At 39.9% G+C, this 23,897-nt stretch overlaps 1 protein-coding gene and 1 pseudogene across 2 annotated transcripts in view; one reads left to right on the top strand and one right to left on the bottom strand.

Annotated features, from left to right (window-relative positions):
• The window catches only part of FIG4 (FIG4 phosphoinositide 5-phosphatase), a 103,541-nt gene that overhangs the window by 58,371 nt on the left and 21,273 nt on the right, over positions 1 to 23,897 (bottom strand). For both annotated transcript variants that reach the window (XM_037065034.1, XM_037065035.1), the window contains 8 exons: positions 22,635 to 22,685; positions 16,816 to 16,964; positions 13,158 to 13,286; positions 9,601 to 9,701; positions 8,243 to 8,405; positions 7,753 to 7,850; positions 2,366 to 2,499; positions 924 to 1,040 (listed from right to left, as the gene is read on the bottom strand). In XM_037065034.1, coding sequence (XP_036920929.1) covers positions 924 to 1,040; positions 2,366 to 2,499; positions 7,753 to 7,850; positions 8,243 to 8,405; positions 9,601 to 9,701; positions 13,158 to 13,286; positions 16,816 to 16,964; positions 22,635 to 22,685 — 942 coding nt within the window. The remainder of the gene's footprint in view (positions 1 to 923; positions 1,041 to 2,365; positions 2,500 to 7,752; positions 7,851 to 8,242; positions 8,406 to 9,600; positions 9,702 to 13,157; positions 13,287 to 16,815; positions 16,965 to 22,634; positions 22,686 to 23,897) is intronic.
• Positions 12,290 to 12,463, top strand: LOC119000361 (uncharacterized; annotated as a pseudogene).

The following is a 23,897-nucleotide window of genomic DNA, read 5'->3' as shown; positions in this document are numbered from 1 at the left end:
AAAAATATTTTATGTAATGTTTATTCCATGAAGTAAGATACAAAAATTCCATGGCTTCCATCGCAAGGTACACAAGGTCTGTCCAGAAGGTACCCAGCCATGTAATGTGAAAAACAGGGACATTAACTGAAGAAGATACAAGATGCAAGAAACACTGTACATAGGACAATGACACCTCAGTCCTCTTCAAAGCAGGCACCTTGGGATCTCACACAGTTCTCCCAGTCACCATCAGCTGCCCCGTCGTATTTTTTTGAATCTCACAGACATTCTAAAATCTCTTTCCTTTCAAAGGTAATTTTAGTTTGGGGAAAAGCTCGAATTCGCAGGGTACCAAATCTGGGCTATAGGGGGCTAAATCCCCTGGGTGATTTGATGTTTCACCAAAAACTGCACAAGATGTGATGCATAAGCAGGTGCACTGTCATGATGAAGCTGCCAATCACCAGTTGCCCATAGCTTCGGCCTTCTAAATCATCCAAACAGTTTCCCCAGAGGAATGCTCAAGCTTATTGCAAAATCTGATGCAGATTCATTGCTCTACTCAGTCATTCTGAATGCAACAGCCACACAGTACACCTGGTCACCCAACACCATCTACCATCCCCACTGACAGGTACAGTGAAGTCGTCATTGTTCACACATTTACATTCCAGTCCTCTCTTCTGGGCTGTGAAGTTATACTGATTTTGTGAAAACTGTTCTCATTATATTAACAATGGCTGGACTTTTTCTGGACAGACCTTATTAACCACTTGAGGAAATCTGATGCCCACAGTGAATGTTCATTATGTGCTGCTTTTCTCCCCAAAGGAATAAATCCATCCATCTTCCAAATTAGGATGAGTACTCTGCTCATATTTGGAATAACTTTATCCATAGACCAAAATTTTTTGATTTAAGTTTTTAAATATCATACATACTTTTCATCTGGCCGCAAAATGCTACAGTAAGAATCGGGACGGTTTACAAAGAAGCCTGTTTTCTTCACCACACTCTCTGCAATCACATTCAGTCGATCAAGAACGTTACACAGTTTGCTGAGGAGGGGAGGAAGAATGAGAAAGGTGAGAACTCAAGTTTTAATACCTATCTATCCCAATATCTAAAGCAAATAAAGTTTATAGAAGTGATATTCAGGGATTTAATTTTAGAAACCTCTGGTGTGTACTCAATAGGGACATGGTAGCAATTTCTAGAATATAATTTATACTCAATAAGTAACAAGATTTGGTGCAAAAAGACATTAAGAGCCTGTAATTTTTTTTATTTACTTTTATTTTTTAAAGATTTCATTTATTTATCCTTAGAGGGGAAGGGAAGGAGAGAGGGAGAGAAATATCAATGTATGGTTGCCTCTCGTGAGTCCCCTGCTGGGAACTGGCCTGCAACCCAGGCATGTGCCCTGACTGGGAATCAAACCACGATATTTTGGTTCACAGGCCTGCGCTCAATCCACTGAGCTACACCAGCCAGGGCAAGGGCCCGTAATTTAATATCAACTTTTGGCAAGCCTTACACTCGGACATCATGTGCCTACAAGAGCTTTTTCCAAAGCTTTTCACCCCTCAAGGGTCAAGTCAAGTCAATATGCATTTGTAAAATGACTGTGAAGAGAGCACAATGCGTAGTACAAGTGGCAGGTGAAGAAAACACTGTGTGTGTGTGTGTGTGTGTGTGTCTCATTACATAAAATGATTTCAAAAAAGGTATATAATGAGTTTAGTGCAAAACAATACAGTAACATTTTTTAAAAGACCTCAAAATAAACCTACTGTTTGCATGATGCCTAGTAGATGAGTAAAAAGACAATGCAACATGAATGAAAGAAAGCTCCTTGGAGATGTTCTGAACCAAATTGTGACAAGTAAAAGAGGTGGGAAAGCACGCTTGGGAGAAGTGCAGGAAAGGAGGGGTGAAGACCAGGGACAAAGAACGGGCTCAGCGGCGACACTGGGGGCAGAGCGTGAAGTCACGTTTTTCAGTAACAGGACAGAACTGGGAATAAAAAAGTTATTACAAGTTGGAACCAACCAGACAATGGGGCTTTAACATTCATCCAGGAGTTTGGATTTACCAGGCAGGGAGCAAGAACAGAAAAAAGTGGAATGAAGGCCTTTAAGGAAAAGGAGCGGAGTAGAGATGTTCTGAAATGACAGGCTACTTCAAAGAGAACTTGAAACAGGCATAAAAAGTGGGCAAAAAAGACTTGGTCTATTAATTTAAGCACTCAACAGCCTGTTAGCAGTTTCATGAAAGAAGTCAGAAAAGTAACTTACTTTATCATATCAATCAACTTTCTGCTATTTTACATCACAAAAAAGGAACACATACTCAGCAATCAGACTTATTAATATGTACTCACCTTTTTGTGTACTTGGCCATGTCCCAAGGAATGTAAATAATAGTGTGCTCAGGGGGGAGAAACTGGTTGAGGTATGTCACCGCAGCTACAAGTTCTTCACTCAGAATTCTCTCATGCTTTCTTTTCTCTCGTTCCTTTATCAAAAATCAAACATTTTCAGTGTTCTAATTACTTTAAATCAGAGGAACAGACTTTTAACGTTTTACTTTTCAGCAAAGATAAGACAAAAAGTCCATCTTAAATGTACTGAAATGAAACCTACCTATGAAAATTAAAGTAATATAAATGCAAAGAAATAAATGCTTCATTGAATTTAAGTCAACAGATAATGAGCTATAAAGACTCTGGGAGATCAGATTTCTTCCTAGTAACATCCTGCAGCCCCAAGAAGCCCAGGTTACCCTCCACAGCCTCGGCCTACACCCTCCACACCCTACTTTTCCAGAAGAGAATCCCCGAGGACCAGAAGAGCGGAACTCCTGAACTCCAGCCATCTAAGGACCACACACATCGACTGGGTCTGGGTGGATGATCCCTACACTGGCAAACAGAGAGAGCTTTCACAGCCTATACATGTCTTTAAATTTGGCTCACAAAATACCGGGTGAGGCAGCCAAGGCAGGTACGCTTTTACTGTGTACACGGTGGTTACATGAACTGAGAGTGAGAGGCGTTCATGACACTAACCCTTACTTTCCGCCTCCTGCCTGCGTTACCTCCTTAGACATTACACTGCCGCCCATCCAGGAGGGGCTCGTGCACTGCTGTGCAGCTCTGTGGTTGGAGAGCTGGCTCTGGCCCTTACGAGCCACGCCGCCTAGGGCAAGGTTCTCAGCTTTCCTAGGCCTCCACTTGTTCATCTATAAAATGGGGTAACCAGCGCATCTCTGTTACAGCATTGTGTGAGGTTTGAATGAGACAAAACATGATTATTAGCATCTGGAACATGGTCAGTATTAATAAAAGTTAACTATTTTTACTGTTATCCTGATAGGTCTTCACTTGGACACAAACAAACCAACGGGACAGTTAATTCGGCAGCAGCAACAACTGACGTGGCCACTGCAGCATGACCACTGGCATGGAAATGAGTCCATGCTATTCTCCATCATGGTGATTACTTCTCAGTTTCACGAACTTAGTTAGATAACCACTGTGGGAATGGAAAAGGGTGTCTCTTTTGTATAGTGAAATAAATCAAATGAGAAAATGGCTGATTAAAAACAATGTTATATCAGGTTAGGATAAACACAGATTTAGCTTAGTTTTACATCTGAGGAAATTAAATTATATATCTGGAATTCTTCTCAAAAGCATTTTAAATCAACTAGGAAAACCAAAACTTTTTGGAATTCTTATATTAAATCTGACATTTTAGCCCTGACCCATGTGGCTGGACATGGTCCCACAAAGCAAAAGGTCGCCAGTTTGATTCCCTGTCAGGGCACATGCCTAGGCTGTGGGCTTGGTCCCTGGAGTGGGCGTGAGAGAGGCAGCCGACCGATGTTTCTCTCCATCTCTTTCTCCCTCCATTTCCCTCTCTCTCTAAAAAAAATTTAAAATCTGAGATTTTATGAGATGGAGAAAAAAGATTATTTAATCAACCCTTCATCATCTCTAAACAAAGAATCTGCTTCATGCATTGTCTGTCCATAGGGAATGAATGTTAGTGGATTGATCAGCCAACCTTCTTAGGGTCAGAGACCTCTTTAACGACCAAATAAAAACTTCACATATGCAAGTGATTCTGCATGTAAGTTCAAAGGGTTCAGAGACCCCCCTCTAATGGCCACCTGTGGCCCCAGATTAAAAACCTCCGATGTACAGCTACGCTTCATCCCAGGTGGACTTTCTCTGATCCCCAGTAGCAGCACTGAAGGCATAGGAATAGATGGAATGTGTCTGTCAACTAGCACCTCAAACTTCCGCAGTTGCGGTGTGGGGGCTGGGGGTGGAGGGTTCGTGACACAGGGTAAAAGGGAAAAGAAACCAAGGGAAGTACTCCACTTCGGTAACTACACGTGGAGGCAGGGTAAAGAGTGACTATCCCTGAGTACTGTTCCACACACACACATTCCTTGGCTCCTCCACCACAAGTTAATAAGGACGTCTTCCAAGGGAACTGAATAAACATCCTCTTTTATCCTGTGAATAAAATAACCAATGACAAAAACAACAACAATTTTCTTTCTATTCCACATACAGCCACTCAATCTCCATCTATTTTTAGTTAATCTCTAGTTATTGCCAGGATTTTTATAACAGAACAATAGACTGGCCTTTAAATATTTTTTTAATGTACTTTTGAGAAATCTGGGCAAAAAAAACCTTTGCAAAATCACATATATCAGATATTATTTCTTGAATCTGTATACTTAATGCAGAATTATTTTAAATGTCACAGACTGAATCTCCATTTAACTACAGCTATCAAGACTTTGTAAACCATGAAGAATACCCACAATTTAGGTCGATGTTTATATTTTAATAATACCTTACTTATACATTTCCTAGAAAAGTGTTTATGACAGTCTTTGCTACCAGAGTTGTCCTACTTAAATTTTAAAATAATGTATATTATAGCTACTGTTCAATCACACTGGGCTGAGGTTATAGTTTATTCAGCTGCTACCTTAGATTATTCTGAGTTGATAGGGAAAGAGAGGTGAAAATGAAATTTCTAAATTAATGTGAACAAAAGCCTAGAGAATGATGTATTTAATAGCTGAACAATTTATTTTACAAAGTCAGTCCCTGGTAGGATGCAATAATTACACAAACCGAAGAGCAGCAACGGAAGAAATGAAGCTGAATGCCTCACTGCCCAAGGCTTCCCCTCTCACCGCCTTCCTCCCCGTAGCCTGGCCACTTTCTCCCCGTAGCCTGGCCACTTTCAGGCCACCTTCCTCTAGACCCTTGGTTTAAAACACACACACAGCCCTGCACCCTTCCAATTCTCTGCACCCCAATAGCACGATTCCTCCTTCCATGGGTCAGATTTCTCCCTTTCCTCTTTTCCTAAGCACGTGATGCCACTGGTCGTCCCTTTTCTCTCCTGTGCTTTATGCCTCTCCTTAAGGATCCCAAGTGGATCCTTCCCATAGTCGTTTAAACACATCATCATGATCTCTCTCTGTTTCTCTCTCTCTTTTTCACCCTCACCTCTGAGGACATTTTGTCATGGCTCCTAGAGGGAGAGGATGGGCAAGAGGAAAGGAAAGAGAGAAACATCAACTGGTTGCCTCCCATACATGCCCAGGACAGGGATTGAACCGACAACCTTTCAGCCACAGGATGACACTCCAAGCAGCTGAGCCACACCAGCCAGGGCCTGATCTCTTTTTAAAAACTGATAAAAACACCCACTCCTCTTCGAGTTTCACTAGGTGCTCACCGCCAGCACCGCCCACTCTCTCCGCACACCTCAGCTGCTTTGGTCGGGGCCCTGGCGTTACTGACGCCAGGAGTATTTCCTCTCTTGCCATCTTACTTGACCTGTCCACATTTTCCATTCACTTCCTTCATCATGAGACATGTTTTCTCTTCGTTTTCATAACATAGCACGTATTTGGTTTTCCTCCTACTTTTGTCTGGGTTTTCTCTGACTCCTTCCGGACTCAGACCATTCTCACTGGACAGAAAGAGCGGAGGTCCTCAAGGCTGGACAGAAGGCTCTTCCCTCTCCTCTCTCTATAACCTCTGTAGGGGCATCCCACTCCCCCCCCCCCCGCCCCTTTAAAAATGACATCTCGGCCCAGCCCTCTCCTCTGAGCTTCCAGCTCCCAAGTAAGCCTATTTGCCATCTCCTTTTAGAGGACTCAGATACACATAAACCTCAGCATGTGTACACCACACTCAGCATCTTCCCCCACAGACTGAGTGTATCCTGTGTCAGTGAATGGATGGCATCACCATCTGTCCACCTGAGTACATCAAAACCCTAAGAACCAAGCCTGACATCTCCCTCTCCCTCATCTTAAATCTTGCCCTTCGCCAAGGCTACCCCCTCCTCCATCCACCTCTCTGCCTCTCCACCACACCCCCACAGGACAAGCCGGAGCCACCCCTTTACTAGATAACGGTAACAGCCTCCTCCATAGCCCTCTAGCTCTGGCTTTATCCTTGTACCAATCCATTTGTTCTCTACATAAAGGCCAGGACAATGTTTTCAAAACATAAATCTAACCATGATCCTCTAACCATGCAAACCCTTGGACAGTTTTTCCATTACTCTCAGGATCAGGACCAGATTCCCTTCCCTTCAGCCTCGTCTCCCAGCAGGCTCTCTCGCCCTCATTCTCTGGGCCACAGCCACACAGGCCTTTCCTTCCTCAAACACACCACATCCCCTCCTGTTTCAGGGCCTTGGTACCTACTCTTCTGAGGTGAGTGCTATTCTCTGTCTTTTTGGACTAGTTAGTGCCTCTTCCTTCAGTGGCACTGACCTACCACATCCTCAGGGGACACTGTAGGCTCTCACGGCCCCATTTACCCTGCATTACTTCACAGTCTCCTCCTTTAGACCGCCAGCTCTGAGGGCAGGAATGGTTTCTATGATTGTGTTGGCACAAAGAAAACCTTCAAAAATACTTGTTAATCAATGGACTAAATGAACACAGGATTTCTTGGGTTTTGATTGAACTGCGTTAGACTTAGTAACCAACTGCTCAGAATAACCTCAGACACTACTAGGCTGTTGGCCACTCATGAAACAACAATGCAGCCCTTGTTTTCCATACTCTAGGCTGCAGGCTGAGACTCTTCCAAACCACTTGGTTGCAACAAACACAGATACGATTCACTACCTGGTCTCCATGTCCTCCATCCTAGGCCTCTGATACACAAGATGCAGTGACCAGGAAGTGTAACCTGACAAGGAAGCACAGAACTACATGACACTGCTTTGCCCACCTGACTCAGGAGCCACAACAGCACCCCACCCTCTGAATCTAGCCTTTAGGTCCTGTGACTATGCGTTACCTTGCCCAGGAGAGCTTCTGGATTGTCAAGGGAACTGGCTGCACCAGGGCCTGGCTGTGGCCATTTGGTCTCCTTGCTCCCTCTCCAAGGTGTCCTGGAGACTATGGCAGAATTTCACCCACATCTAGTTCACCCAAGGGAGTCAGGAGTCTGACACACTGCGTCACACTCCTCTCCTGGAAACTCATCGCTGATTCTCCTAGGTACCAGGGAAGAGGCCACGTGCCATCTAAAGTCGAAGGACAGCGGCTCGGACGGCTCAGCCACAGCGGGCCATCAGAGCAGGCTAAGTCAACAAGTCTCTCGTCCGGAGAAAGGAAGAGCAGGCTTGTTAAACCCCTCTGTGCTGAGGAAGAGGTTGTCCAGTGTGACTGAACTTCATAACCAGAAAGGTGAGCACATCATACCTTCACCAAGTTCAAGATGATGATGGGGGAGCCAAACCTCTGGAGCATCTGGTCAAAGTGAAGGGCCGCCACATGTGCATATGGGTCTGCCTGATCCACTGAGGAGAGAAAAATGAGGAATAAATACCAGAATGGAAACTATAAAGCGAGAATAAAAGTATAGGGTTTTGTTTTGTTACTTCATGTTTATAGAAATGCAATTCAACTAATTCAGTGGTCTCACTTCCCAAGTTCCTCTTGACCCTATCAAGACACTAATTTGTTGTGTATTTTTTAAATTTGAACAATTTTTACATTTCTGAAGTAAAATATAAATAATATACTAGCAGCCAAAATTAAATAAAAATATAAAGTCATTGGAAAAAAAGATCTTCTTTCCAGTACTAAAAGTTTGTCAAAACATAGGCATTGGTGAGATTTCTGTGACAAAGTCCATGATCTCTAACTGTGGAGAAAGAAGAAGTGCTACTAAAAAGACTGTCCCGCGTACATGTAATAGGCGGTTTAGGCATCATAGTCGAAATGTCCTGGGACCAGTATAAAGGAACTGATCCTCTAACTTGCACGTAAGAAGAGTAACTTCCCGCAGTGAAAGACATCACAGAAGCGTCGCAGAGAATCTGCTCAGTTTCCACTTCATTTGCAACATCACCCTGAAAGAAAGGTACGTTTAGAGATATTTTATGTTCTTAGAATGTTTTAATGAAAAAAAATTTCAAGTATACAATTACATTATAATTCCTATTCTTAGAATGTTTTGAAAGAGATAAATGTTGATCAATATTGTGTATATTAGAAAAGGAAAATCAATTAAAATGCAATCAAGGAAGGCAATTAAAAATAGCAGGGAATAAACTAGGAAAAATTCAAGGAAATAGCCAATAATACAAATCGTTGAAAACATCATGAGTGACATAAATGGCAGGAAGGGAGAGGAAAGAAAAAATTACATGGAATTATATGGCAGGTTAGGAAGACCAGCAGAATACAAAAATTCAACTCTGAAGACCAAAGAGAAATGAAAGGAAAAGAGTGAGATTCACAGAACGTCTGATGGACAGAAGAAAAAAAGGGGGGTCTTGAGGTGGCTTTATCTATAAAGTATGTAAGGATATGACAAAAATAATTTTAGAGGCATTAATAACAGGTCTGTTGGGTTACCCTTTGAATATTTAAAACTAAATAATACAGCTACAAAATGCTGATTCTTTTAAAGCACCAGTTATAACTATGTTCACTGTGGATATAATATGAAGAATAATGTTGCTATTTTAAGCCAGGATCAAAACCCAACATCTCAATTGGTCCACTCAGTCACATATCTGCTTAAGACTCTTGTTGTCTATTGCAAATAGAGACTGAACACTCAAGGGGGATTCCATCGCGATGGCACGGTAGATAAACTTTTGTTGCTGTTATTCTGGTGGTGACCAGAATGAGGAGTCTCCCTGGTTCTGCTGTCCCCATTCTTCTTCTCGAGGATGCATTTCCAACAAGTGCTCCCCTCCATTTATTCCTTGGCTGGAGGTGCTTTGCTATTTTAGTCTCTACACTCAGTATGTTCTAACATTTTTTCATACATTACAGAAATGGTTCATCCTCCAAAACATTAGAGATTTTATAACTCCCTAAGGCACTGCATAACTTGCTCTAAGATAGCTGATAGTTCAGAACAGCTGTATATTACTCCTATTTCTCATAAATTTTGGATACTCTGGAGAACCATTCCCTTCATAATGTCCCAAACTAAGATGCTGCACTTTCTAAAAATCTGCTTTACTTCATCTGTCAGCAAAGTGGATGGAAAAGGTTAAAAGGCCAGCAGCGCTATTGTTTTTCCCATCTTACCTCACAGTTTGCACCTCTCTTGAGAAAACGGGTCCCCGCAAACTTGCTGGATCTTCTGGCTATTAAAGTGACATACACTGGCCGTCCATAGATCAACAGCTCTTAGAGGTCAAGTTAAAGCTGTTTAGCATTCATGAATGTCACACCAAACCAAGAGCATCACTATATCTAAAATACACATTTAAATACATCTTATTGAGTAGGTTAAAGAAGACCAAAAGCTCCACCCAAGAATGAGCAGCATTGGGTCCAACTGTTCTTCCAAATTGTGTAGATATTTAGTGCAAAAGAGACCTCCCCAAGAAGTGGTTTCTAAGAATTTCAGAGGGAATGGTAACCAGGTGTAGGAATACTAGGCAAGAGAAGACCTAGTCTGTCCTTGTAGCCAATTAAAGGATGTAAAGAGGTACAACTAATCCTTCCTTAGTCTTCAGAGATCATACACCTGTCACCTAACAGGCTATTTAAACTATGAAGCAATATATAAAACTGAGAGAATGGAGTGAGTAAAGCAGCAATGACATGTGCACTGACAAGCAGTGCCCGCAGCGTCATGGATGAGACATGAGACAAATTCACACGGACTACTGAGTCCTGTGGAGGAAAAGGGCTGGCAAGGTACTCCTTCAAGAGGGGAGAGCCTCAGAATGGCCTCGCCACCCTCTCAAGGGGAGAGTGGCTTGGAAAGGCCAGGCAACTCTTTCCCAGGGGAGAGAGAGAGCCCGACCCTTACCTAGTCAGGCTTTTATTGGGATTTTTGCACAGGAGTTCAGGTACAGCTTATTAATCACTGTCAAGCAGTAAACAGTAGATAGTATACAAAGAACCATTAGGCCTTCTTCTAAATCAGGGCCTGTCAGCTAAAAGGCTACAGAACTTTGGGAACATAAACTCTTTTTCTGCTCAGGCCCTTATCATCTAACTAAAAGTATTCTAAAACAAAGCAGGTCTCACAGGGTTTCACACATTCCTTCTCAGGCCTAATTACCCAGGGAGCCCGCCATTCCCCATCATAGGTTTTTAGGCTTAAATGGATTAGACCCATAGACCTAGGAAACGCTTCTCCCAGAAGACCGGAAGACATGGGGACATGGGAACTCGGCTTCATCACAGCGGGGGGAGGTGGGGGGGGTGCGGGCGGGAGAGGTCCATCACTCCCTCTTTGTCGCAGCCCCCAGGGTCCTTCCATGATGGCCTCCCAAGTGATCCTGTCTGGCCTAAGATGCCCCTCCTCTGAGGGGTCTCACCTGCCTCTGACCACCAGACCATACTTTGAGGACAGGGAGATGAAGCAGGGGCAGCATCTGCTGCCAGAGACAAGCCCTGTCTCCTCAGTGGCTCGCATTCTGGAGGTCACTCAGTCTTAGACATGGGAGACAGTTTACAATTCCTGAAACCAGGCAGGGCAGTCCCCAACATCAGCAATCCAAATTGTCACCTAACTGCAAAAACTGAACACTGTGAAGTGTGAACTACTTAGCCAACATAAAGCTTATTGTTATGTCACCTCATTAAACTTGCTAAGCCTCTGTTTCATTTTATGTAGAATGGTGTAAGTACTAATAAAGTAACTCATTTTACCAGGTTGGGGAGACCAGATTAGGTAATGGGTATAGTAGCGTCTGGCCTCTAATAAATGTTCAGCCTCCATTACATTATGCCTGAACCACTGTGATTTTAACAAATAGTAACTACTTTTATCATCATATAGATATCAAGAATTCATTAAATACTTGATAACTAGAAGACTACAGTCATCATTTAAACTAATGAGCTTTAAAATTATAATCTATGGTGGTAGCTGCTACCTTGAAAAAGCAAACATTTATTGTGCTTAATATAAGCAGGCCCTGAGTTCTCTTGTAAATACAAAACACTTTGGAGTGGTCTTTTCTTTTTGGTGTCCTTGGCAACGAAAACCTTGTGTTCTTCTCATGTAGATTTTCTAATGGAAACAGAGTAAGTAATTCAGGGCCAAATGTCATTATTCAGTGAATAATCAAGCAGATAATACCACTCACTGGTTGAAAATGCTGTTAAAGTAATAAGCCTAGTTTTCAAGTGTAGCACATAAAGTCTCACTCATCTTCATTTCGAAATTCCTGTTTATCTAGCCTCTCCTCTCTCTCAATTGCCAGAAAGAAGGCAGCACTGGCCCTCTTCAAGGCTAACCTCTCCAGCTGAACCCCTTGACTCCGCTCCTCTGAAATGCTCTGGTGCATGAAAGCAATATTGGTTAATACCATTCACCCACTTACTAATCTCAAAACACCCATTCATTTGAAGTTTCATGATAGGTCTTAAAAAAAATCTGAGATACGAGGAAGAATGCCAACTAGACAACATGCTCTGTGCACAAATGCCCTCTCAGGGGCGTCCAACCTTTGGAATTTCTTGGCCACACTGGAGGAAGAATTGTCTGGGCCACACAGTAAATACACTGTGACACATAATCACAAAAAAACCTCATAATGTTTTAAGTATATTTACGATTTTGTGTTGGGCCGCATTCATAGCCATTTTGGGCCGCATGTGGCCCACAGGTCGCGGGTCGAACACCCCTTTATGAGTCAAAAAGGGATAGGAAAATGTAAATACCACTTCTAGAAAACATGCACAGTGCTTTATAAACCTCAGAATAGCACTTTCTTGAAAGGTTTCAACACAGCTAGCAATTAAGTGAAGGGGGAATCATTCTCGGCCTTTTGGCTAAGATCAAGTGTAGTATCTGTTCTTGCCAGTTTAAATGAAGGGGGGGAAGATTTACAAAATTTAACTCATTGGTTCATCCCATGGCTATTCCTATTTAATCTATCACATGCCTTTCCAGTCCTGGTCTCCATTACACTATGCCTGAACCACTGTGATTTTTGCCTAGCTCATGTCCCTTGTTCTAGTCTCATTTTATTTACTCTAGCTTGAAAACAGCTGTCAGCTCCGAGCTTCCTAAGTACTAATTTATACATCACCTTCTTGAAAAAACACTTTGAAAGTTCTAGCACCAAACTCAAAGTCCTTGGTCTGACCACCAAAGCAGCCTGGTGACTGGCAATCTGATCCTTCCCTATCAAGCTCCTTCCCACTAGACTGCGCCTCCCAGGGGCTTTAAACACCACAAGCCACAAAAATACATCCATGAGCGTCTGCATCTCTTCACTCACAGTGCTCCCCAACCCATGATCTCATTCTCTGCTCACTGCTAAGGCCTGACGTCTGTCAGGTCCCAGGCCAAGTTCAACTCTTCCTATGAGCCTTCTCCACTCTTCCCACCTTTCAAAGACTGCTCCCTTTCTCAGGTAAGAATAATACTTATCACCTATATAATTTACATGCACAAGCTATTTTCTTCCTTGTGTTTTATCTTTCTCTGTACACAATAGATCTGTTCAAGTGGTTTGTATTCCTTTTTGTGGTTTTACTACATGGCATCATGGGCAAGTTCTCCTGTTGGGCACATAGCATGATAATTATAATCTTACAATTCATAGATAGCTTTCTACAAGTTGGTACAGCATAAATTTAATAATGTGTATCTTAATTTTTCTTAAAAAGGATACTTGACTGCCCGCAGAACCCATGAATGACATACAACAGCCAGTCACGATGCACAGCATTCTTAATTACATCCAGAAGTTCACCATTCCACACATACTTCATGTAAGGCTCACTGCAGATCCCAAATACACCTGAAAGATGAAAGGTGCTGTCAGAAAGACTAGGCAATTGGTTGAAATTCAACTCATTTTTAAGCCCTCAAACTTCTGTTTGTAACTTGAGAGTAAGATGCTGACGAACCGCAGAGCCATTTTCAGTAGATATTCATCTCACTGTCCGTAATGCTGTGCTGACACCGCAGCAAGTCAAAGAAGCAGCACATTTTTTGATTTGAGAGAGTTTTGACCTAAGAGAAAAGGAAGCAACAGGGCAATGAAGGGCGCAAATGCAAACACGGGCGTGAGGCTGAGAGGCAGCGCAGACGGTTTGGGAGCCCCGCTCTAGGGCAGAGTGCCCGAGTCCCAGTGCTGGCTCCGCCTCTCATCAGTAGGGTGGCAGAAGTGACCACCAGTGTCCCTTGCTATCTCAGCGCCCCTGCTTCCTCACCTGTACCTGTACCTGTACCATGTGGTTGCTGGAAAGAGGGGCTAAGTCGATAATGTGTATAAAATGCTTGGAACAAGCCTGGCACCTTAGTGATACTTCCATAGTGGCAGTTATTATTTCAAGCTGTTTCTATATGAAGAAATTAATTTCATCAAAACAACCTCATCAGACATGTCTACTGAACATGTCTACTGAACATGTCTACAGAGTTTTACAAAAGTTATATGAAGTGCAAAAGTATATTTATAAGATAATGGTTTAAAAGACTGCAACAGTTAATATTATCTTTTATCTTAAAACATAACATGCCAAGAGTGTTTATACACTATGACAAATACACTTGTTTTGATTTATAAAAACTACATCTTCTCTGACCTTTCAATGCATTACAGAGCATGTAGAGTATAGCTATGGGTTAGAGTCCTGTCTTTGCCACTTACCAGCTCTGTGACCTTTGGTAAGTTACTTAACATCTCTGAGCNCAGTGTCCCTTGCTATCTCAGTGCCCCTGCTTCCTCACCTGTACCTGTACCTGTACCATGTGGTAGCTAGAAAGAGGGGCTAAGTCGATAATGTGTATAAAATGCTTGGAACAAGCCTGGCACCTTAGTGATACTTCAATAGTGGCAGTTATTATTTCAAGCTGTTTCTATATGAAGAAATTAATTTCATCAAAACAACCTCATCAGACATGTCTACTGAACATGTCTACTGAACATGTCTACAGAGTTTTACAAAAGTTATATGAAGTGCAAAAGTATATTTATAAGATAATGGTTTAAAAGACTGCAACAGTTAATATTATCTTTTATCTTAAAACATAACATGCCAAGAGTGTTTATACACTATGACAAATACACTTGTTTTGATTTATAAAAACTACATCTTCTCTGACCTTTCAATGCATTACAGAGCATGTAGAGTATAGCTATGGGTTAGAGTCCTGTCTTTGCCACTTACCAGCTCTGTGACCTTTGGTAAGTTACTTAACATCTCTGAGCCTCGATTTGCCAAACTGTAAAATGATGATACTACTACTACTCATCTCACAGATATTGTTTGGATTAAATAATACATGCGAAGTAACTAATATACTACTTGAGGCAGCAGAGACTTTTAAAAAGTGTATTATTTTTCTTTTCTGCCTACTCATATACCTTCTACCCTCACTCTCTGTTTCCTGTCAGTTTCCCTCTGTGTGTAGGAAAATAATGTCGCCCCCCACCTCCCACTCCGCCAGCACTACCGTGTCTATGTCCTAATCACCAGAACCTGTGAATGCGTCACATTACACAAGGAGGAATGAGTTACAGATGGAATTGGGATGCTAATGAGATGACCGTGAGATGGGGAGACAACTTTGTATTATCCAGTTAGGTCCAATGCAATCGGACCCCTACGAATAGAGAGGCAATCAGGAGTGCCATCGCCATGTAAAATGAAAAAACCTGGCTGTCCACTGCTCGCTTTGATGATGGAAGGGGGCCGTGAGCCAGGAAATGCAGACGGCCTCTAGAAGACGAAAAGAACAAGAAAAGGAACTTTCTCCTAAATTTTCAAGAAAGGAATGAAGCCCTGCCAACACCCAAATTTTAGTCCACTGAGAACTATTTTGAATTTTTGACCTCCGTAAGATCATAAATTTGTGTAGTTGTAAACCATTAAGTTTGTGGTAATTTGTTATAACAGTTATAAAACCTAATACACACTGTTATTCATATCTACCAAGTGGAATTGCTCTAGAGATAGTAAAAAACTGCGTGGCATTATAAGCTTAATACAGATCCCAAAACAGATATTCAAATATTTATTTGGGGTGACATGTAGTGCTAATTTAGTACTTCTTTAAGCTTTTCTATTACTAAGGGAGGTATTTAGAAGAAATGATGCACAAATATTCAGGCACACATTACCTTATTCTTCACCTGTGTCTAACAGCATAGGTTACAATTCACATCTGAATCAGGGCAAATTTGTGTAATCTGGATGCTCTGGCGTAGGGAGCATGCACTGGGTTTAATCTTGGCTCAAGTGATAGTCCATCTAATAAACTAACAAGAGCTAAGGGCAATGACAGAAACAGCATTCTGTATCAGTAATGGCCTAAGTCTTCTTAGAGTAGACCAGAACCCGTGACAAAATGCTAACAGGGCACAGCCTCTTCTTGAGGGACCTACAAGGACAAACTTTCTGGAAGTTTACATTTCATTCTATCTTCCGCATCCACACCTTCACTATTATTTAGGCTGCAAAGAGCAAGACACTATTGACTCACTTTGTTTCCATAGTAACTCCAATTCAGCTAAACTACCTTAGCTTTAAGTTTGAAATGACTCCTTCACAACATTTGCTTTAGCAATGCCTCTGGTTTTAGAGTTCTGGACCAACCCCAAAATCTAGGGGTAAAGATACCAATTCTGTTGTGTGACTGGTTAGTCCAGGATCTCCAGAGTCACCCTAGAATAGTCACACATGGGTCCTGCAGTGGTCCTACCATGGTCCTGACAGAAGCCAGGCCTATGAGGGGCCAGTGGGTGAGCGGGGACCAAAGTAAGAATGGCCTCGGACCTGCTGCACTGGTTCCTGGGGACACTGGTCATGTGGTCTCAATCTCGGGCCTCAGTCTCCTGCTCAGTCTCTATTGCATTCTGTCAATCGAGCGGTTTTTATGAGGATTAGGGACTTTGTACGTAAATGTCAGGACAAAATAGACAGCCCATGGTAATTATTTTCTAAAACTCAGCCCATATTAAACAGGTAACTATGAAAGTAAGTAACATGGTAGTATGTATTTTCCAACACTTAAAAACGAAATTCTTTATTCTCACTTCACCAAAGTGTATACCTGAATGTATTCTACAAAAGGTACATGAAAACTTGCTACAAAATGTCAGCATACAATTTTCTGTCTAGCCCACAAATAAGACTGCCTAGTGATTAAAGATCTCTATGAAAATGAATTGGTCAAGTTCATATATCTGAAACAACCCCATGTACAGACACAGAGCAGTGAGGGATGGAGGTATCTGAGGGAAATGTGAGTGAATTTAATGAGATGGCATCTCACAGATGCCATCTCATTAACACACATTAGATATGCTGAAAACCACCTACCACTTCCACCCTGTGTAATCAGTCCTTCATCTTCAAAGATGTCGAAACTCTCCTGGCGAGTCTGGGTCGTTTCTGACTTCAGCATCTCCAGGGGCATCCGCAAGACAGTGAGATTGTACTGAAGTGAGTGGGACAGATCATAGCTGTAACTGAGAACAGAGCTGAAACTTAATGGGAATTACAAAAACAAAACATACTGGGGTCTTGGCTCCCATATGCTACTAAAAATTGTGAACAAAATTAATTAGCACCTGTTAGTTTACCTAAAACAATGCTGTTCAAGTAAGTACTATAACACATAGTAAACCATACACGTAATTGGAAATTTAAAAATCATTTCATGACCTAGGCATTTGCATGACTAGAAATATACAATACAATGTCAGCAACCTACACTCATTGATTTGTAATGTGCCTGTTTTGCTTCACATTGAAACTAATCTAACTTCACAGCTTATGTAAAGGTGCATCTGAATGGAGGTCTATAGATGTTACAAAGTTCATTGCAACGGTGTAGTCTGTAGCCCAGTTTAACTATGAACAAAAGTAATTCTATTAATTATTAATGGTGGTAGCATCACTGGCTTTTTAATAAAACAGAAATAAGAATACAAAATAAGCCATTACAGTGAAACATGTTTTAGGAAGTAACAGTCACCCAAGAAATTAGAACAGTCTAAACAGGGTATGCAAATAAAATTTGGTCTTTAAGCCAAAAGAAACCCTTTAAATTCCAATTTCACATAATTAATCATTTTTATGAGTATCTCTAGCTATATATATTTTAGCACAAAATTTCAGAAAGTATCTAGAACTCTGTAGGTTTCTACAAAATTGCCAAGTATTTTAGTCATATTTTAGTTTTTAATTGCTTATACTATTACAGTTGCCCAATTTTTCCCTGTAGCCCCTCTCCCCCAGGCCTTTTCCCCGAGTCAATCCCCACACCATTGTCCACATCCATGGGTCTATCATATATGTTCTTTGCCTAATCTCTCTTCATTTCCTTTCAACTAGTGCCAACCTCCCCTCTCCTTTTTACAGTGGGCAGTCTGTGCCTCTGATTCTATTTGCTCACTAGTTGATTTTGTTCCTTAGATTCCAGTTATAAATGAGATCATATGACATTCATCTTTCATTGCTTGGCTGATTTCACTCAGCATAATAGTCCCCAGTTCCATCCATGCCGTTGTAAAAAGTAACAATTCCTTCTTTTTTACTGCTGCATAGTATTCCATTGTGTAAGTATACCACCGCTTTTTTACCAACTCATCTACTGATGGGCACTTAGGCTGTTTCCAAATCTTGGCTATTGTAAATAATGCTGCTTTGAACACAGGGGTGCATATATTCTTTTGAATTGGTGTTTCAGGATTCTTTGGATATACATGTATTCCCAGAAGTAGAATCACTGGGTCAAAAGGTAGTTCCATTTTAATTTTGTGAGGAAACTTCATACTGTTTTCCAGAGTGGCTGCACTAGTCTGCATTCCCAACAACAGTGTAGTAGGGTTCCCTTTTCTCCACATCCTCACCAGCACTTGTCTGTTGACTTATTAATGACAGTCATTTTGGCAGGTATGAGGAGGTTTTAATTTGTATCTCTCTATGGCTAGTAATACTGAGCATCATTTCTTATGCCTATAGGCCCTATGTATGTCCTCCTTGGATAAGTGTCTGTTCAGGTTCCTTGCCCATTTTTTAATTGGATTGTTTGTCTTTCTGGTGTTGAGTCATATGAGTTCTTTATACATTTAAAACCTTGTCCAATGTATCATTGGCAAATATGTTCTCCCACATGGTGGGTTCCCTTTTCATTTTGCTGATGGTTTCTTTAGCTTTGCAGAAGTTTTTAATTTGATGTAGTCCCATTTGTTTATTTTTTCCTTTGTTTCTCTTGCCTGAGGAGATATGTCAGAAAAAATATTGCTATGAGAAATGCCTGAAACTTTACTGCCTGTGTTTTCTTCTAGAATTTATGGTTTTGAGTCTAACATTTAAATCTTTATTCCATTTTGAGTTTATCCTTTTGTGTGGTATAGGAAGACGGTCTAGTTTCATTTTTTTGTGCCTATCTGTCCAATTTTTCCAACACCACTTATTGAATAGACTATCTTTACCTATTGTATGTTCTTGCCTCCTTTGTCAAATATTAATTGACCATAAAGGCATGGGTTTATGTCTGGGCTCTCTGTTCTGTTTATTGGTCTATGTGTCTATTCTTACACTAGTATCAGACTGTTTTGATTACAGTGGCCTTGTAGTATAGTTTGATTCAGGTCTCATGAACCCTGCAACAACTTTTTTCTTCTTTTTCCAAGATTATTTTAGCAATATTTTAAGATGGCTACAATTCTGTCTGGAGACACATACATTATTTCAATTATTATTTCTTCTTTGATTTAGTCAAGTAATCTAGTTGAAATTGATTTGTTTTATCTATGAAATTCAATGTTACCACGATAGAGAAATTAATTTTACTAGCATCTAACCTCACATGAATAACTCACATAATAACTATCATTTTTTCAATCTCATTTACAAGAACATCAGGGAAAAAATAAAATACTTAGAAATAAATTTAACAAAGGAGGTAAAAGCTCTGTATGGTAAAAAATTATAAGATATTGATGAAATAAATTGAAGACATAAATAAAAAGGAAGATATTCTGTGTTCATGGAAAAGAATTCATATTTTTTAAATGCCCATATTACTCAAAGACAGCTATAGATTCAGTGCAATCCCTATCAAAATTCCAATGACATTTTTTCACACAAGTAGAAAAAACAATTCTAAAATCCATATGAAACCACAAAACACCCCTAATAGTCAGAGCAATCTTAAGAAAGAAGAACAAAGCAGGGGGCATCACACTTCATAATTTTAAACTTTTATTATAAAGCTATTTTAAAAAGCTATAGCATTCAAAAAGTATGATCCAGGCATAAAAAGACCCATAGACCAATTAAACAAATTCGAGAGCCTAGAAAAAAATCTACTCATAAACATTCAACTAACATTTGACAAGGGAACCAAAAAGATGTAATGGGTAAGGTGTAGTCTTTTCCCTAAATGGTGATAGGAAAACTGGATAAGCCCCTGCAGAAGAATAAAATTAGACCCCTGTTTATGCAACTCACAAAAGTTAACTCAAAATGGATCAAAGACTTAAATATAAGACCCAAAACTATAAAACTACTAGAAGAAAACTTTGGGAAAAAGCTCCTTAATGTTGGTGTTGGCAAAGATGTTTCTGATATAACAACAAAAGCACAATCAACAGAAGCAAAACTAAATAAGTGGGGCTACACTAAACTAGAGAGCTCTGCACAGAAGAAATAGTCAGCAAAATAAAAAGGCAACCATGGTGTGGGAGAAAATATCTGCAAACCATCTATATGATAAGGGATTAAGATCCAAAGTATACAATAACTCATAAACTCAACAGCAAAAAATAAACAATAAAATTTAAAAATGGGCAAAGGATCTGAACAGACTTGAATAGACAAAGACATACAAATGGCCAACAAATTCATGAAAATATGCTCAACATCACATCAGAGAGATGCAAATTAAAACCACAATGAGATATCACCTCATACCTATTAGAATGGCTATTCTAATAAGAAACATGTGTTGGCAAGGAGGTTAAGGAAACGCTTTGCACTATTCATGGAAATACAAATTGGTACAGACACTATGGAAAACAGTATGGAAGTTCCTCAAAAAATTAAAAGTGGAACTACCATACGATCCAACCATTCCATTTCTGGGTGTATAAACAAAGAAAACTGAAATTACTTTCTCAAAGAGACATCTGTACCTCCATATTCATTGCAGGATGGCTTGCAATAGCCAAGATGTGACAAGAACCTAGGAGTGCATCAACGAGTGGATACCTAAAGAAAATGTGATACACACACATGCACACAGGTGCTTGCACACACAATGAAATATTATTCAGCTATAAAAAGGAAATCCTTGCGTTTTGTAACAACATGAAAGGATCTCGATGGCATTATGCTAAGTGAAATAAGTCAGAGAGAGACAAATGCTCTATGTTCTCATTTATATGTGGAATCTAAAAAAGCCGACCTTGTAGACAGTAGAACTGTAGTTGACAGAGGTGGGGGATGGGAGGTTGGGATGGGAGATGTTGGTCAAAGGGTAAAAACTCACAGCTAGAAGGTAAGATCTAGGCATCTAATGCACAGCAAGGTAACTATAATTATCAATACTGATTTATATAGTTGAAATTTGTTAAGAGAGTAATCAGAAGAGTTACCACACACACATTCAAAATCAAAATTATGTGAGGGGTAAGAGGTATTAACTAACCTTACCATGGTAACCATTCTGCAATGCATACATGTATGGAATCACCACATTGCACACTTTAAACTCACATATATGGTATGTCAATAATATCTCAATGAAGTTGGAGGGTGAAAGTTCTTTTTACTCATCATGATCAATTCTTTCTACTTAAAACAATTGCTTTATTCTAGTTAAATCTTAAAAATGTACCACAGTGTTTTCTAAAGCTTACCTATGAGACACAGAAACTTTAACCTACATATTTTTACTTATGGAATGCCTTGATCAGAAGTCAAAATGGGGATGGGGACAAAGTTGGAAATCATGAAGAAAGAGAAGACCATTTCTAAAGTACCACCAGCTTCAGTAATAATTCACAGATGCTATAAACATAAAATGAAGCAATAAAGACAGAAAAGCAGATGGCTGCAACAAACACAATGGAAGTACACGTTTATCATTAAATAAATATTTGTGGGAGTGAAAAAGATGTCTTTAGGAGCTCTTGACTACACAGTACTACTATTAATGTAGTTAACTTCCTTCAGGGTTCTACATCAATGAAGACATAGTCCACCCTACATAGTAGACATATTTTTACTTGTTTAATAGATAAATGGTTAATTATATCAACATTTAAAAAATAAATTTAAAAGAACACTGAGCACTCCATCAGTGTAGAACACCAATAGTTACAACACTCTAGGCCCTTGTTTAGTCCCTATGGCTCAAGTCCTTACTGATGCATGCTATTCTGTGTCCTATTTTGTAGTTTGGACATTATAGCTGATAGAATTTTCTACTTAGCACAACTCTGTATCTACTAGGTCCACACACGGGTCACATCAGTGGTGATATAATACTCTATCATGACGCTCTGCTGTATGTACTTGCCTGTTGTTCAATGCTTGATATTTGAGTTGTCCCTATGTTGTCTGTTGCCTGTTTGGGCTACACTAAATAGAAACACAACTGTCTCTAAAAATAGCAATTAATATTTCTCTCCTGACTTATTTCTTTAGAATACATTTTCATATATACTTAATGCTACATTCCTCTCCAGGAAAACTCTTCATTTACAATGCCATTAACAGTACATTGGTATTACAAGAGCTCTTCCTGTCTTGAATTTATTTTTATTTAATTTTGTTAAATTGGTACCTGAAAATTGAACTGTGAAATTGTTGCAACTCTATATTAGAGATTGAATGCAAATTTCATTTTTTGTATTGCAAAATTACAGAATAAGAATATTTCATTAAAAACCCATCTAAAACAAAAATGACTTTTATAGTGAGAATAATTACCCTTTAATTTCTCCATTCAAACACCATATTTTCAAAAGGAAATACCTCTATTATTATAAGCTTAGATAAAATAATTTAGCCACTAAAAAAGAATAGAAGAAGTATTAATATATCCTCTGGTTTTGTTTTTACCTCTTAGAAAATAAGATGAACATGTAAGTGGCTGATAGGAGAAAAATTAAGCTCAAATTTACCTAAAGTAAAAATTGCTGGATAGGTCCACATTTTGAAATATTCGTAGATACCTAAAAAAAGAAAACAATAAAGCATATTTTTTGACAGCTTAACATACTCAAATATACATTTATGTCTGTAAATATGCCCATTAAAACTGAGGGATCCAATCCCTAACTGGATGAAGGATTTCATCTGAAGCAATTTTTAAGTCTGTTGATCATCCTTCAGAGACCCTGACCTTACAGTCTGACCACTTCCTCATCACTGGTAATGCCAGGGAAGTCACCCACTTACACCTGTGGGCCACTTAGACAATGTTTTTAAAATGTGCTTTGTAAATGCTTTGAGGTTGGAGAGATGAAGCATAACTAAAACAACCACAATGTTTGTAGATCACCCTAATTTTAAGTTGGAAAGTTTTTAAAGTGAAAAAAAAGTATAGAATAATATATCCACATATTGCCCTGGCTGGTGTAGTTCAGTGGGTTGAGTGCTGGCCTGTGAACCAAAGTGTCTCTGCTTCAATTCTCAGTCAGGGCACATGTCTGGGCTGCAGGTCCCCAGATGGGGGTGCAGGAGAGGCAACCACACAACGATGTTTTCCTCCCTCTCCTTTTCCTTCCCTTCCCCTCTGTCTAAAGTAAATAAAATCTTTAAAAAAACATCCACGTGTCTACCATTCAGGATTAATATGGGTTAACATTTTTTTCATATTTATTTCACCTTTTTAAAGACTTTCAATCACAAATGGGTATTGAATTTGTCAAATATAGTTTTTACAAATGTTAAGGTAATCATAATTTTTCCCTTCAATATTTTAATGTGGTAAATTATTCTGGCAAATTTTCTAATGTTCATATAGCCATGTATCACAGGGATAATCTATTTGCCATGTATATGTTTAATAGCACCACCTTTTACTTTCTAATATCTTACCAAATATTTTAACTTAAATACATTACCAGATTATATAGTTTTATAAGTATGTTACAAGTCTACCCTGGCTGGTGTGGCTCAGAGGATTGAGTGCTGGCCTGTGAACCAAAGGGTTACTGACTGGTCTGATTCCTAGTCAAGGTACATGCCTGGGTTGTAGGCCAGGCCTCCATTAGGGGACACAGGAGAGGCAAACACACACTGATGTTTCTCTCTCTTTCTTTCTCCCTCCTTTCCCCTCTCTACAAATAAATAAATAAAATTTTCAAAAAAAAAGTTTTACCTAGTAGTAGTAAGTACTATCTAGAAGTAGTAAGTACTTCAGTCTATGTAGAACAAGCCAT

This window comes from Sturnira hondurensis, unplaced genomic scaffold (genome assembly GCF_014824575.4).
Source record: "Sturnira hondurensis isolate 20B ecotype Veracruz unplaced genomic scaffold, ASM1482457v3 Scaffold0015596, whole genome shotgun sequence".
NCBI lineage: Eukaryota > Metazoa > Chordata > Mammalia > Chiroptera > Phyllostomidae > Sturnira > Sturnira hondurensis.
Note: the sequence above shows the minus strand (reverse complement) of the source record. Positions and strands in the feature narration are given on the sequence as shown.